We start from the raw sequence: 15,429 nt of genomic DNA on the forward strand, positions 1-15,429 counted from the left end.
CGTGGGGAAGATGAAGGCAGCAGGCTCGTGTCGGTGTGGGGAGGCAAAGAAGCATGGCCAGATCAGAAAGGCTCTGCGGGCAGACTCGGTGCTGAGCTCTCGGTCTCTCCGACTCGGATAAAGCCGTCCGTGACCTGAGAGGGGCTTGCCTGGGGCCTGCAGCGCTCCCGCCAGCCAGGGCAGCAGCTGTTGGGTCCCCAGGGACCAGCCCGAAGCCAACTCTACGCTCTACAGGCACGAGAAACGGGTTGGGGAGGGGGGTTGCAGATGGAGAAAATAACTTTCTCTCCACGCCTTTCTCTCAGTCATTCCGGAGCTTGCTGCAGGTATTCCAGCCAAAATGACAACCAAGCAAAATAGAAGTTGCCTGAGGCAGAATTCTGCCGCGTTATACCACCAAAACTACGAGCGGGGCCAAAAACTGGCAGAAGGACCGGTCTGGGTTGGGGGACGCCCGGCGCTGTGAGCTGCGGGGGCGGAGAGCCCTCCTCGCTCCGAGACCCCCACAGTGGGTCGGGCGGGAGTCTGTGATCGCGGAGCTGGGCCGGGGCTTCCTTCCCCCCCGCCCGCCGCTTTCCGGTCCCTTTGCTCCCCTGGGGACGGGGCTGGGCCCTTTGCGCCACGTTTGCCCCCAGGCAGGGACGGAGCCCATCCCCGTGTGCGTGGCGGCTCCCCGGGGCGGAGGCCGGGGCGGGGCGGGGAGCGTGGCGCTGCCCGGGCCGGCGCCTCCGCCTTCCCTCCATCCTCCCTCCCTCTCTCCCTCGCTCACTCCCGCTGTTCCCGCTCTGCGTACGACGGCGGCGGCGTCCCGCCATGTCGGCCGCCAAGCACCGGGGCACTAAGGGGGGCAGCCCGCCCGCCGCCAACGAGAAGAGCGCGCACCTCGGCGGCGGCGAGGAGCCGCCGGCGAAGAAGCCGGCGGCGGCGGGGCATGGCCGGGGCGGCAGGGCCGGCGGGGGGGGCCGCTCCGGCGCCGGCCCCCGCCGCGGCTGGGCGATGCTGCTGGGCGCCGCGGTGGTGCTGGGCGCCGCGCTGCCCGCCGGCTGGTACGTGCTGCAACTGCAGGAGGAGGTCGGGCGGAGCGCCCGGGAGGTGGAGGCCTCCGGCCGGCAGCGGCAGGAGTTAGCCGCCACCCTGGACACCGTGGTGCAGAAGGTAGCGCAGCGCCGGGCACCGCCGGGGGCGGGCGGGCTGGGCACCGCCGGGGCGCTCGGTGCTGCTCGATGGGGCGGGGGGCAGCAGCCACCCGTGCAGGGAGGCGGGCGCGGGGGTTCGCCCCTTAAATAAGGAGCTGTGCAGCTGTCGGATGGCCTGGCTTGCGGGAAAGCGAACGTGTTCCCGTTGCCTACCCTCCTCTTCCGTGCTCCCTCAAAGATGCTTTCATGCCATTAGAGGGGCAGATGGAGTCCGGGCATTCCGCGTGCCTGCAAACGTGGCCCCGGAGCAGCGAGAAATCCCTGCCAGGCAGCGTAGAGCTGGGCGGGACGGGGCGGGACGGGACCCCGCGACGGTGGCCGCAGCCCCCAGCTCTCCTTTCCAGGGCCTGTGCCTGAAGCCATTTTATGGAATGCAGCTCGCACGCTGCATTAGGTGTTGGCAGCGGTGCGGACCCGCAGTTCCGAAGGAGCCTGGTGCCAGTAATTCTGTATCTTCGAGGCCCGCAAATCACTTAACCTAGCGGGGCGAACGAGCTGCTCGTCGCTGCCTGTCGAGTAGGCAGATGTGCACGCCAAGGGACACGGGGTGGCAGCGCTGTCAGAATGGGGCAGGATCCTGCCTCAGCGTCCCCACGCTCTAGAAAACAAAATCCATGTGAGCTTCACCGAACAACAGAGGCTGTGCCAGAAACACTGCTGCAGTACCCTGCCTCCCACGTTCCCGCTGCAGTCCCTGGCCAAGGGAGTGACACTCGCAGTGTCCACGGCAGTCCAGGACCATGGAAAAGCTGTGAAGTTGCTGGCACAGGATGTGGCTCAAGTGAAGTGAAATAAATGCTCACTTCCCTCATTTTTTTCACTCAGGCCCTTATTAGCCTCCCAGCTATACTTTCACAAATAGTGCTGTCCACTTGGATACGTCCTAGGGTGCCTAAATCCTTTAAAAATGGCATCTGTGATTGTGCATCATCAACATACAATTAAACGCCTCTCCCGGGAGTAGGTTAATTGGTTGGAAGACAGTATGTAAAGTTATGACTGAGTCAGATCAAGGAAAAGGAAATTCTTGTCTCAGCTTGACTGCTTTCTGCATGGCAGACCATTCAGATTCCCTGTATTCCCTGCGAGCTTGGGCCTGGGCTGGCAATGGGGGGACAGGCACTGGCAGAGATCTTCTGGCTGTTCAGTGCTTCCAGAAACACGGTGGCCTCCACATGTGGAGATTATATCGTCCGTCTTGGTGTTTCCTGTCCCATACAACAAGAAGTAAAAGGAAAATTCCTGTCAGCGGGGGAGAAGAGTTGTAAACTTCACGGCTATAGGACTGTGTCTGAAGCTAGTTTTAAATCACTGATGACAGGACAATGATTTGAACTGGCAAAGGTTGTTGCTTTTTACTGTTTTTTAAGCCATTTTTGTAGACTGTTTATAAGAAGGAAGAAATCAAAATGGCAAGATGTAAAACTACAATACATGAGTGGAGAACTCAGATGTACATGCAATGTATAAGCCCTTCTAATCAAAGGAATGGGGACAATTTGCTGCCTCCCATCTCCATGTCATTACAGAAAATCATAAGTATGTGTTACATATTCTAGGAGACCAGTATGTAACAGAAGTTTATAAATAGTTGGTTTCAAAGACAACTGAAACTGACTTGCCTTTGCATAGCAGATGGCTGTTAAAGGTGGGGGAAAGAGATCACAGGGTTTCGATGTAACCCATGGAAGTCTTGCTTGCTGTGGTTTGATGACACAGAAATTTACTTGAGGGAGAGGAGAGCAGGCTGTATTTCACTGCTTCACAAAGGTGTAGGATTCTGTGTTGTACTTGCAGAGTGCCATCAGCACAGGCTGCTGTAGCTTTGCCCTTCATCATCTGACTGCAGAGAGCTTCTGCCAGAAGTAAGCATTATATAAACTCATCTGCTTAACACATCGAGGAGAAAGGAAATTATGTGGAAGTTTAGTCTTTAACATAGCACCATTCTCAGAGAGGCCAAAGTCATTTGGTGTTTAAACACAAGATAGTATGACCAGTTAGAGAAAACAGTAGTCATTTGCTGGAGATACATTTTTATGTACTATTTATGATGTTAAATCTTTCAAGGGCTATGGCTTCAAATCTTACCAGCCATGTATGCCAGAAAAGCAAACTCACATGAAGGTTCACACACAGACCAACTGCTTTGAAGCTGTGGGTTTTTACCCCTCTTGTGTAAGGGTATTGCTTTGAGTCCTGATGGCTCTTGGTTAGGACAAATCAGATTAGAAGCTGGTATATTTTGAAGACCCCAGTCCATTTTATTATATCAGAGCTCTCTGATCTTCAAGTGGCTCGCCCAGATGGGAAATAGCTTCAACTTAGACCATGAACATTGCCTGAATGCAGTGGAGGAGCAGGTATAAAGTACTTCCCTGTGCGAGGTGGGATCCACCTCTGTCAGTCATACAGTTGCAGAGACCCAGCCCTCTGGAGAGTTCTGGCTATTTCTAATTTCTTAGACTAAAAAGACAGTTACTTGCAAATATGAATTTGGTAAATTGGTTGAAATGTGTCGCTGTAATAGAAGGGGGAGGAGAACTTTCCTGTGTTATCCTGTTTGATTTCTGACCTCCATTTATAGTGATACAGAAAAAGCTCTCTTCTCCCTGTGGAAGTAATCAGAATGAATGACAGCTAAGATGTAATGAAAATGAGGTTGGTAAGTCAGTCAAATGACTCGTGCCCAGCTGCAATGTGTATGACAGTATTACCTTCTCCACCCCTTCCCCATAGCTCAGTTCTAATTTCCTATGGGAGCACTAGAGAATACAAGTGTAGGGAATGTAAGGGCGTTAGAAACCCTTTTGCTGAAGAGGGAGAAAAGAAGTCATCTTAGTGGGTATTGTTCAAACTGCAGGGATCTGTCAAAGCAAAGACAAGTCTCATGGCCAAACTCTACAGTCTTTGCACAGTATAGGCTTTCATGAAAACTAAGGAGGATTTGGCCAGGGATTTGCAAAAATACATAGAAATAACTTAATTTCTAATTAGGATATCTGTTAGGTCTTTAGAAAATAATGTCTAGGTTCTGAGTGAAGGAACTGCTGGAGCCTGCTTCAGTTGAAAAGAAAAAAAAGGCAGCTCTGTATATTTCTTTCTAAAACCATATAAAACATACTTCTTTCTATTTATAGAATAAAACCACCCCTCCAGCTGTGTATCTAATCAGTAAACATGGCAGCCCATGTGGCATGGCTGATTAATATACCCCTCAGACACAGGGAGTAGTGTGAGGCAGGGCAACGTGCATTACTCAGCACTTGCCATCCTGCCAAAGCCTTGAGGTATTTTCTGTGTGATGGATTCCTCTTGCAGCCAGTGGGAGTTCTTAGATTGCTTTACTAAGTTTAAGAAAGTACAACCCACACATGCACAAAAAGGTTTATCCACAGTCTTAAGCCTGATGCTCTGCTTGGCCTCAAAATTAAGCAATGCATGCTTCCCTTGCCTAGATCTTACCTTTAAATGTGAGAGTAAACGAACATGGCAGCCCCTCACTCCTTGACCTTTTCCCTCTGGCTGCTGCTAAAACCAGCTGTACAGATAGTTTTTGTAATTGGGAAGTTTAATAGTGTACCTGATGCAGTGTTAGGAACTTTCTGTTAACCTGAGCTAGATGCAAGGCAGGCTCTTGGCAGCTGCTGTGCTTTTGTTCTCTGTGTGTACATACATGAGCCCTGCTCACTGCGAGTGTGTGGGTGTATGCAGGAGTGGGAAAAACAACCTGCTAACTATTTAGAACATTAAGGACTTCCTAATTTTTTTTCTAATCTTAAAAAAATAGTTTACAAAAAAAAATCTCTTGTGTTTCCATTGGTGTCTAGGAGCAGCAAAATGTCATTACTACTTCCATTCCTTGGCCCATCCCAGCTCCCCTCTCCCCCTGATTTTTCTTGTTGCTCTTTCTTGTCTACCACAAAACTTCTTTTTCATGGTCAGGAATTGTTCAGGTATTCATGGCTGATAAAATATAATCCCAGTTTTTCTGTATTCAGAAGCTGATGCCAGATATTCTTTTGGTTTGGTTCCCTCCCCACCCCCCTCCTTTTTCTAAAGATCTGTGGTCTTTAGAATCAGGAATCCTGTATGGGAGGGATGGTTCAGGAGTCTGCATGGAGACTCTGGAGAACTGGGTTCCTTTTTCACTGACACAGATTTCCTGGATCATGAGTGGCGGGTCAGTGAGGCCAAGGACCCTTAACAGAAGGTGTATGTACTATAGAGCTGTAAGGCTCAAGATGCTTGTTTTTTTTTTGTGCCTCCCATATCTGTATGTCAGTGGGTCACTTCAGGTATGGGGCATGAAGGATTGCAACATAATAATTTCATCTGGTAACAAGAGCTATAAGGATTTTGGACAAAAAGTGTGAAATTACTGGTATTAACCACATGTATTTCTGGCCTAGGTACGTTCTCTTCAAACCACATTTGGAGAATTTGAATCCATGATGAAAATTGTTCAGCAGAAGCAGGAGGTGAGCGAGAAGGCTGTTAAACAAGGGGAGAGTGAAATAAACCGGATCAGTGAAGTGCTTCAGAAGCTGCAGAATGAAATTTTGAAAGACTTGTCTGATGGCATTCACATGGTGAAGGATGCAAGGGAACGAGACTTCACATCTCTGGAAAACACAGTGGAAGAGAGATTAACAGAGCTGACCAAGTCTATAAATGACAACATTGCTGTATTCACTGAAGTCCAGCAAAGGAGCCAAGATGAAATCAACAATATGAAAGCAAAGGTTGGTTCACTAGAACAGGCAGATGTGTATAAACATGAAATTAAGGTGCTAAAAGATGCTTTGGGTGAGATGCAAGCATCCATGAAAATGAAAGAAAAGGACATAGAGACCTTGAAGAGTACAATAGACTCCATGGAGTCTGATGTGTACACTGAAGTGAAAGAGTTAGTCAACCTCAAACAAGAACATGAGAAGTTCAAAGAGGCTGCGGACACTGAACACCTTTCATTAAAAGCTTTACAAGAGAAAGTTCTGAGAGCTGAGGATTCTATTATGCAGCTCCCTAGTGACATTAAAAGACTTGATGAAGATTTACTGCAAGTTAAAGCCAACCTCAACAAATGGGAAGATAATGAACTCTTCAGAAAAGTATTAGAAACTTTTGGGAAGAACAGTGAAGGACTGGAGTCTCGATTGAGCCACATAGAAGACAGCCTAGAGTCTCTAGCATCTGTTGCTGCTCAAAACAGTGAAAAGTTGGAATCTTTCCTTTCTAAGGAGGCAGAATATGAGAATAAGCTCAACACTCTAAAACAAAGCATTACCACTCTTCAGGGACTCTCAGATATTGATGTAACTTCAGTCACAGATGTTCTGAAAAATCTTGGTGAGGCACAGACTTCACTGTACAACGACGTGGAAAACTTGAAGAGAAGTATCAGTGACTTGCCATCCTCTGGTGCGCTCCAGGATGTCCAGAAGCAAATTAGTACTTTGTTGGATCAAGAAAATCTTCAGGCAGGTCAAACACATTCTCAAGGTTACCTTGAAAAGTTTTCTTCTATGGAAGGCTCTGTAGATGAACTGAGATCTTCTGTTAGCCAGGTCGATTCCGATTTGAAAATGCTAAGAACTGCAGTGGATAGTTTAGTTGCCTATTCAGTGAAAATTGAAAATAATGAGAACAGCTTGGAGTCTGTGAAGAGCTCAGTGGATGACCTGAGAAATGATCTGGAAAGGTTGTTTGTGAAAGTAGAAAAAATACATGAAAATATTTAGGCAGTGCTGCTCCTTGGGCAAATAATGGGTTAAGGGGAATAGCTTTTGTATGCCCTGTTTTTTACTCTTTTAAAAAGCAATTTGATACCTCCAAAGAGAATAAGAATACTTTAATAATAGAGACAGTTCTGCTTATTTCCTTTATTTTTTTCCATGTAGTGTTTTTGGAGTTTTTGTTGTTTGGTTTTTTCTTTTCCCTAAATTTTGTTTTAAGAAAACACAAGTTTACTTGGGAGTTGAGTTTCTTAAGGGCTCATCTTCTCTATGAAGTTGTACCACTGTTAAGTGTAGTGGTATAACTACAGCCTCATTAGAATGGGCACATATTTAATGGCATGAAGGTGTTTCACACTGACACTATAGATATCCCACAAAGAAGGGCTACAGCTGTTCTGGTACCCAAAGCACTCACTGAGGATTTTACTGGTATGTTTTGGTTTAAGAAGCAAAACTACATGCTATTTTAAGCTGTTCACTCTGGTGAACTTAAGAGTGGAGCAGGTGTGGAGCACCTCATCTATGTTTCTGTAGTTTGGGACTCAGATGTGTGGTCAGTTCACCAAGGGTCAGCTGAGCTGTAGTGTATTTCTGTGAGACCTTAATCTGTACCAAGGAACTAACAAAGTCTGAGGTAAGTGGCACTGCCTGGGGCTAAGGCCTAGGAGATTCATTCTTTGTGATCACAGGCTTCTTTGCCAGCATCTTCGGCTGCTGGTGCAGAAGATCAGTGCTTAGGAGGGACATCTGAAGGATGGGATTAATTTCAAGAGGGTACAGTAATATTTTTATCATATTTTTAGACTGTTTACATGATTAGGCTGTATCTTCCTTGGAAAGATCTAATTTGGTCTTTGATAAGGGATTTTTCTGTAAAAATCGTCGCAAATTTGAGGAAAGGGAAGGACCAAAATTGCACCTGTTGTGTTCCATATATAACAAGCATGCTAACAACAGCAATAATACACTCCAAAACACACAAGAGGGAAAATCACCATGAAATCAGCAGAATTGCTTCTATGGTATATACATTTCCAGGTTTTCACATAGCTGACAGTGACCTGAACTCTTGTTATGTATTCAGGACTTGGTGCCTGATTCTTGTCACTATTTTTGTCACCAGGTGTCTGGCTGGGGCATTGGTAACAAAGGATCCTTCTAGGAGACCTCCTCTAGGAGAGTGAGGAAGAAGTGTCATAATTCTATAGATGGTCTTTTAAAAATCACTTACTCGTGGAGCTTCTTTGGTTTTCTGTCTTTTTGGAAAGGATTTCTAATATCCCTCCTTTTCAAGTTTACTTTTGAACTTCATCCAAATAATTGGTAAAGAAGTCTGCATGTGGTTACCTTGGAAATAGGCGGTGGGCATCATGCCCCCCTCAGCTTGGACCAGACAGATCCTCGACTATATTAGATGAAAAATTCCTAGAAATAGCATCTCCCAGAAATAGGAACAGCACAGGTGAAAAGGAGTTCTCCTAGGTAAATAGGATACTGAACCATATCCAGTGTTGTTCCACTGTAAACAGGAAAGAATTGCTGTCAGAGAAAGAGGGAGCCATGGCATTAAGGTAACTGTTGTCACTGTTGGAACTGCACTGTTCTTTGTTGACTTCTCAAGTTCTTGAACAATGTTGTTTAGGTTACTGTGAAATGAACTGTATGGCTTATTTGCAGTATTTTTAATACATAATAAACATTTGGAATATTCTTTGCACCTTTTTTTTTTTTTTTTTTTTTTTTTTTTCTTCTGCTTGCTTATTGTTGTGTTTCCCAGGGTGCTTCCAGTGGGGTACAGGGAAGTGCTTGGGGAAGTACCAGATGTGCTGCAGCTTTGTACTTGTTCTCAGCTTCCACAGGGATATGTTGAAGAACTTTTGCCTGCTATGGAAGCAGCAGGGTTTGAGTCACATCAAGGTGTTGTTGTTGACCAGCAGACTCAGGAGCCTGGGAAGGTGATCATAAAGTGTGAAATACCTGATCTGTGCCATAAATGAGTTCTGTGCCAGACACTGCCAGCAAGGCCTCTCTAAGACTTCCTCAATGCCCAAGGCTTGTAGTACAGAAATAATGTGCAGAAAGAACCTGTGTGATATTTCTACAGTGGTCGTTCCTTTTGCTTAGCTTGGAATGCTGGATTGTAAGGCCCATCAACCGATACCATTCTCATGATGGATATCTGCCTTTCAAAAGTTTGGGAAAGGGTAATTTCAGGAGTATAGGCATCATCATATCCTGGCAATTCTTGAGGCCAAAGTCACAGAAATAGGTAATAACTTTTTAATTAAACTACATGTGCTTGACAAAGCAGGTGAGCACCCAAGCCCTTCTGTCTAAAGATATTTGAGATAACCCCAAGTTGGCAGCAAGCTGGCTGACAGCATGCAGTGACTTTGTAGTAGCTGCATGATGTTGGAACTTCAGCTGTTTTAAAGCCAGCAGTGCAGCTGGGCTGTATTTGATCTCAAAGATTAAACAAAGAATTACTAATTACACTTCTAGTACTGAATTTTTATGGCAAACTATTGAAATTATTTATCTCACTAAATGAGAATAATAATTCTCTGTAAATAATAAAATGTTTGAAAGCAGGCACAGAGACAAGGATCCCTTGGCAGACTGGTGGCTCAGCTTTTATGTCTGGTTTGACATTTTCATCCAATACAAACATTTCCTAATTTCCTCATAAATACTCAAAGACCACATACAGACCTAATTCTGCTCTTTTCTGTCATTATTCAACTTTGTAATAAAGCAGTGGAGAAGGTCTTTAAGCAAGACAGACTGTTGCCAGTGTTCCTTATTTTGCTGGGAGTTCATCAGTAACATGCTGTTACAGTAACAAATTTCCACATAAATTGTCTTAGCTGATTGATGGGGTATTGATTGGGCCTGTTCATTAACACTTGCCTTCATTTTCGTCTCTCATAAATGGAGAAACCATTACACTGAGGCACTGTGGACTTGATCAGTCTTGAAAGGGCTTGCCTAAATAGCTACACTGGCAAATGTGATGGAGATAAATCTTGCAGGGACTTCTCCCAGTGGGAATTCAACCACTGCCTTGAGCTAAATTACTGAGAAGGGCATCTGGTGGTCTAAATGCATGTGTTGGAAGTTTCATTAAAGCATGGATTAGTGATTCAGTGGCTTTACTACCTTTTTTGACATAGCTCAGCTGGTACCATAAACAAAGCTGCAGAGAGGTGAAATGACTAGGGGAAGTCTGTCTGAGATGTACAACACCCCAGCAGCCAAAAAACATCCAGTATGGACCTTCTGCTTGGCTGGGCACTGCCAAGGGTGCCTCTCTGTCCAGTTTGGAGCACTGCAGGACAGGAGTGGCTGAGCTGGAGCGTCTCCCCAAGAGAACAACGGCGATGATGGGAGGCGAGATGTTGTAGAAGAGCTGGAACAGACGGGGCTGTTTAGACATCGACAAGCGGAGGGGAAAGGAGGATGGAAGGGGAAGGAGGAAGGAAGGGAAGAACGAGCCCTCCCCGCCCGCCGGGGCTGAGGACGCGGAGCTGGGCGGTGGCGCCGGGCGCCCCCCGGTGGCAGCGGCACGGCAGCGGCGCGGGCCGAGCTCTGCGCCAGCCCGTCCGCCCGTCCGTCCGCCCGTCCGGGCCGCTGGAATTCCCTCCGGGGGCAGGGGCCGGAACATGTCCTGGAGCATCTAGCTGGCAAAAGACAGATGCCAGGTGCCCCCCGCCTCCCCTCCCCAGGTCCCGCCGCGGCACCGGCCCGTGTGCCCTGTTAAATGCTCTCCTGTGCTACCACCGCCCTGAAAAATCCTTCATCCACTGCAGGGCTGACTCTAGAAGCAACTGCCACTTGTTCTGTCCAGTTTTGCCATTTTGCTAATAACTGGTGCCTGGCTCATTTGTCGTGTCATCACCTGCTTGGTTTATACATGTTTAGGGAGGGGGAAGCTGTGGCTCTTTTGGGTTTAATATCAACTCTCTGTAATACTTAGCACTGTGAGATGCTAATCCCTATTGGTCCTCTGAGTAGTCGTACATTATTGCTACCCTGGCCTTCCTGCATGCATTTTAGTCATTGTCATCCTCTACCAGCCAAAAGCAGATATTCACCAATGTTAGACATGTTCAGAATATTTACAATCAGGACTTTTTGGACACCTATTTGTAAATCTTGGCATGAGGTCAAACAGCAAACAACGTGATTCCTTTGCCAAGAACCCACTTAGTCTAATGCTGACCAGGGATGCTCAAAGGGCAATTCTGCCTTGGACACCAAAACAAAAAGTGTATTTTGTCCTTGCTCACATAGGAAAACCTTGCCAGAGTCTCTAGTATACAATCCACTGCAAGCTCCCAAGATAATGTAATTTCGCCAGAGTCTGTGCTTGCTCATGCACTCGGAAAGTGAAAGAACTTGGAAATCTCTTTATGTGAGCAGAACTCAGTAATTCCTGCATTTATAATGCAAATACTAAACCCCAGAGCTATTCAGAGTTAATACAGCATCACAGTTGTAGCTTGCTAGACCTCAGACAAAGAGATCTCTGAATTCTGCTTTTTTTTTTTGCTTATGGAGCAGGTGTCCCTTGGCTGCCACAGATTTGCAAATAGTACATCTCAAAATCTTTTCCAAGATTATGCTACTAGATGCTGTGCTTAGCATCACAAGGACAAATCTTTTCTCAAGTGATTTCTATTTCACTGTGAGAGGAAAAAAAGCCAAATAAGCAATTTCTTATTTTACTGCATATCCTCTTTAGGAAAAAAAAAATAGTTTTGAGGAAACACTAATTACACAATTAACTCCTGCGCCTCACCCTGGTGTTCATCTGCAATTCTAGAGGAAGAAGCTAGTTCAAATAAGGGCAGTTTTGTTCCACTCAGAAAGACTTTGCTTTGGCACTCTCTAGATGTAAATATGTCAAATTCCAGTGGATAATCCTTTCCTGTCAATACTGCTTAGGTTGGGGTTGGGATGGAATCCTAGAGTTATGAGCAAGGATGGAAAACATAACAGGTGGAGAAAGAATCAGGGTTGCCTTGAAACTTTTGAATTTTTTTACTGCTCTGACTTTCAAAGTTCTGACAATTTTTTCTTTTTCCCTCACTTCTCCCTTTTCACCAATTTTTCCAACTATATATACATAGTAGGGGGATACAGAATATTATGCTTAGATTTTAATTGATTTACAGTAAAAATCTGAAATCACAAGCAAAACCATGCCTTAAGATGAGAGCCACTGAAGAGTTACTTGTTTAGAGACAGCACTGCAAGAGACGTGATCTAAACATAGGAATTTATATCCTTGTCAGTGGCAGGTCAAACAAAAACTTTGCAGTTCCCAGAGTGTGTTTGAATAGTTCACACTTTGGTGTCACTCAGGCCAGAAAAACCTTACTGACAAGTAGTTCCCTGCCCTGGAAACTCAAAAAGCTTTTGCAGGGGAGTGACATACAACCTGCAAGGTGGTGTTGCTGTGAGCCAGAGGCCTGAGAAGGGCAGCAGACAACCTCTAGTCTGCTCAGCCTGGGAAGCTTTTCTTGGACAACCTCTGCTGAGTGTGCAAAGTATGTAAATTGAAACAGTGTGGTCAAAAGAAAATTTACACCCAGATAGGAAACTTACACAGAGTGACAAGGGTCCTGATCCAGATCCCACTCAAGTCAGTAGCTTTTTTTCTTTCGTGGTACAAAATTCAGGCCAAAGCACTTCACCCAAAGCCACATAGAAAATGTGTCATATACCCAACAACGGTTTCCAACTCCTCAAGTTAAAATAATCCTCTCCTTTCCTATGAGTGCATCAGAGTTGCTTACCAGAACACCTAATAGCTAACAAATCTTCCCATCCTGAGCAAGGCTCTCCTTTTCCAGAATCCCTTCTCAGGGTCTGGACACAGCAGCATAAGAACATGATCAGAGAAGGTAGCACTGGCTTATATGGCTTATGGATTAAGCAAATATGGTTTGTGGTGTTGGGGAGGCAGGCTGGGCCTCAGGGCACATTTATTAGCTATTTCTGTTCAAAAAATGAACAAAGTAGATAGCTCAATGCTCACCACGAGGCTCTTCACTGAGGGACAGCCTTCTCCATGCTGTTGTTTCCAGCTGCCTAGAATTTCAGAGCAGCTACCTGGTACATGTTCAGCTAACACTTTTAGAGATGCCATCACAGACCTCAGAGTTAGAAACAAAGAGACATTGAATGACCTGAATGTGTGCCCTGAGTGAATGAAGCTGTTGTTATTCTCACACCATGCATATAACACCAGTTGAACCCAGAGGATCAAACAGGTGCTGGATGAGGAGATTTATTTAGGCACCTGTCCACTGGAATGCTCTGGGCACCAAACCACTCTCCCAAGGGCATATTGTTTAGGATTAATTTGTGGGCTTCAAGTACCCCATTCTGATCATTTTTGCCTCATCCCCATACCAGATTTCTAACATCATACATTCATGTCTGAAAATGGTATTGGTCTTAGCACATCCATTGAGGATTCCACTTTCTCAAGGTGGTTTCTCGGTTCTAATATGTTTAACATTTAAAAATAAGATATGCAAGAAAATGAGCAGCTTTTCCATTCAGAAAGGAGATATTTGTATTGCTAATAATAGCACCACTAAGCTTTTGTGACCTTGAGATTGATGGAAGGATAATTAAGGTTTGCCAGAGTCTGAATCCTTACATATAATTACCTGAGGTGAAAATAACCTCTTAGAGCCATGCAAAATACCTCTTTAGTTGAATGCATTCAGTGATCAAAGTGCATTATGGCATCCCAAAAGAATGTCACGGCCTCTCAGTGACTGCAGTTTGGGGACACCACAGACAATACTGGAAAAAGCCCTGTACCCCCTAAGTCACTGTGGGTTTAAAGCCACAGCAGCTGTAGAGATAGCAGGGTGACTCCTCCTGGCCTCTTTTGGTTTCAGAAGAACCTCCTTTGATTAAATCAGTCTGGGAGACATTGTAGACCCTTCTGAGTGTATTACCACACAAGCACATTTGGGTTATCCGGTAGTTTTTCCATGGGGAAAAACTAAGCTGTGGAGCTGTAGGAAGTGAGGATGCAGGCTACAACTGTCCTTTGTGTCACTGCTCCTTCCATCTACTGTGCAGTCAGACCCCAGAGCACCTGCCCAAAGGAGCTGAGCAACCAAAGAACAGACAGAGACAGAGAGGGACAGAGAGGGACAGAGAGGAGGCGTGCTAAAGCAGTGAGGCACACAGCAGAGACAGCCACCAGTCCACACGGCTGGTGGCAACCATGGCACCTGTGACATTTTTATAGTGTTAACTCTCAAGTATTTCTGCATCCTCTCCTGTCTCTTGTAGAATTACATTTTTCATGGGACATGATCCAAGGCTTATGGACATAGATCCTTCTTTGTTGACTTCCATAGTCATTGGAGTAGTGTGTGTGTGGCACAGGGAAAGGGGAAGGTGAAGCACCACCAAAAAAAATAGATACCTGCTGCTTTCCAGCCTCCAGCCCCATTATATATTTTCCAGTGTTTGGGGACCTTTATTTGTTTATGAATCTTCCCAAGGCAAAGAATCTCCTCTTTCTTCTTTCCATTCTTTTGGTATGGGTAAGGAATACTTATAATGAAGTTGGTAATAGATAGTGGTGTTATTTGTTAAATATAACCCTTAAAATTAGTTTTTGGTTCAAGTCAAGAAGTCAGATCAAGGACTTTAAGCATTGTAACTAAGTGCTCCAGAAGTGCTGGTAGCACCATGAATGCAAGACAGGAATCACATGTTTTAACTGCCTAGAATTAGTGTATTTTCCCCAAAGTCCACAAGAACCACCAAGGGTAGGGTGAGGGGTTGCATTCTCATGTGGTTTGGAGGATTACTACTGACCTGTAATCTTGCTGTTGTCGTGGATGATCTGCAAGTACTTTTAGCAGAAATTGTGTGTCTCATATGACGTCTTTGGGACTTGCCCCTTGCAGCACACATGCTGACTCTCTTGCTTATCGTGGCTCATGAGCCAGGTCTGCCCCAAACCTCAAACAGCTGAAGTAAAGGCTGAATCTATCCAAGAGCCCTACTACTTTGTCCTTTGTTCAGATCCTGATTTGCTTTCACTTGCCTTCACAAAGCTCTTCAGTTTCCTCAGGTTTAATGTTTCACATTCATTAGAACTGGTATAATTTACTACTTTACCAATAAAATTAATTCAGCAACAGAGCTTCTGTTTCAAATGGTTGCACAGAGCTAAATCCCTGTTTGTGAAAGTATTTGAACTATAAAAAGAAGCACATCTATTAAAAAGAGTTTTTGGAGTGCTGTTTATTGATCCTTTCAATTTTTTTCATGTCACCTTAACAAAAAGTGCTCCTCCTCCTGAAGAGCAATGAAATAAATCTAAGTTCTTACAGACTTCACAGCACAACCCACGTTCAAGACTAGGTGTGCTTTCTTGCATTGGCAAAAAAGAATTGAGAAAAGATCTACTGTAGTGAGTGAAGTTCAGTGTTTGCATTTTTGCCTGA

The 15,429-nt window shown here is 45.4% G+C and overlaps 1 protein-coding gene across 1 annotated transcript; it reads left to right on the forward strand.

Annotated features, from left to right (window-relative positions):
* Positions 1-48: 48 nt before the first annotated feature.
* On the forward strand, positions 49-8,654 carry CKAP4 (cytoskeleton associated protein 4). The gene is made up of 2 exons (XM_053943660.1): positions 49-1,155; positions 5,609-8,654. Exons 1-2 carry the CDS (start codon positions 814-816, stop codon positions 6,938-6,940), a joined length of 1,674 nt encoding a protein of 557 aa, XP_053799635.1. The 5' UTR covers positions 49-813; the 3' UTR covers positions 6,941-8,654.
* The last annotated feature ends 6,775 nt before the right edge of the window (positions 8,655-15,429 follow it).

The sequence above is a fragment of the Vidua chalybeata genome, chromosome 5, assembly GCF_026979565.1.
Source record: "Vidua chalybeata isolate OUT-0048 chromosome 5, bVidCha1 merged haplotype, whole genome shotgun sequence".
Lineage (NCBI taxonomy): Eukaryota > Metazoa > Chordata > Aves > Passeriformes > Viduidae > Vidua > Vidua chalybeata.

Bases quoted from the DNA above. Each gene is read 5' to 3' on its own strand.
- CKAP4 (XM_053943660.1), top strand. From the start codon at position 814: ATGTCGGCCGCCAAGCACCGGGGCACTAAGGGGGGCAGCCCGCCCGCC. The intron at 1,156-5,608 runs GTAGCGCAGCGC...TTTCTGGCCTAG, and splicing joins TGGACACCGTGGTGCAGAAG to GTACGTTCTCTTCAAACCAC.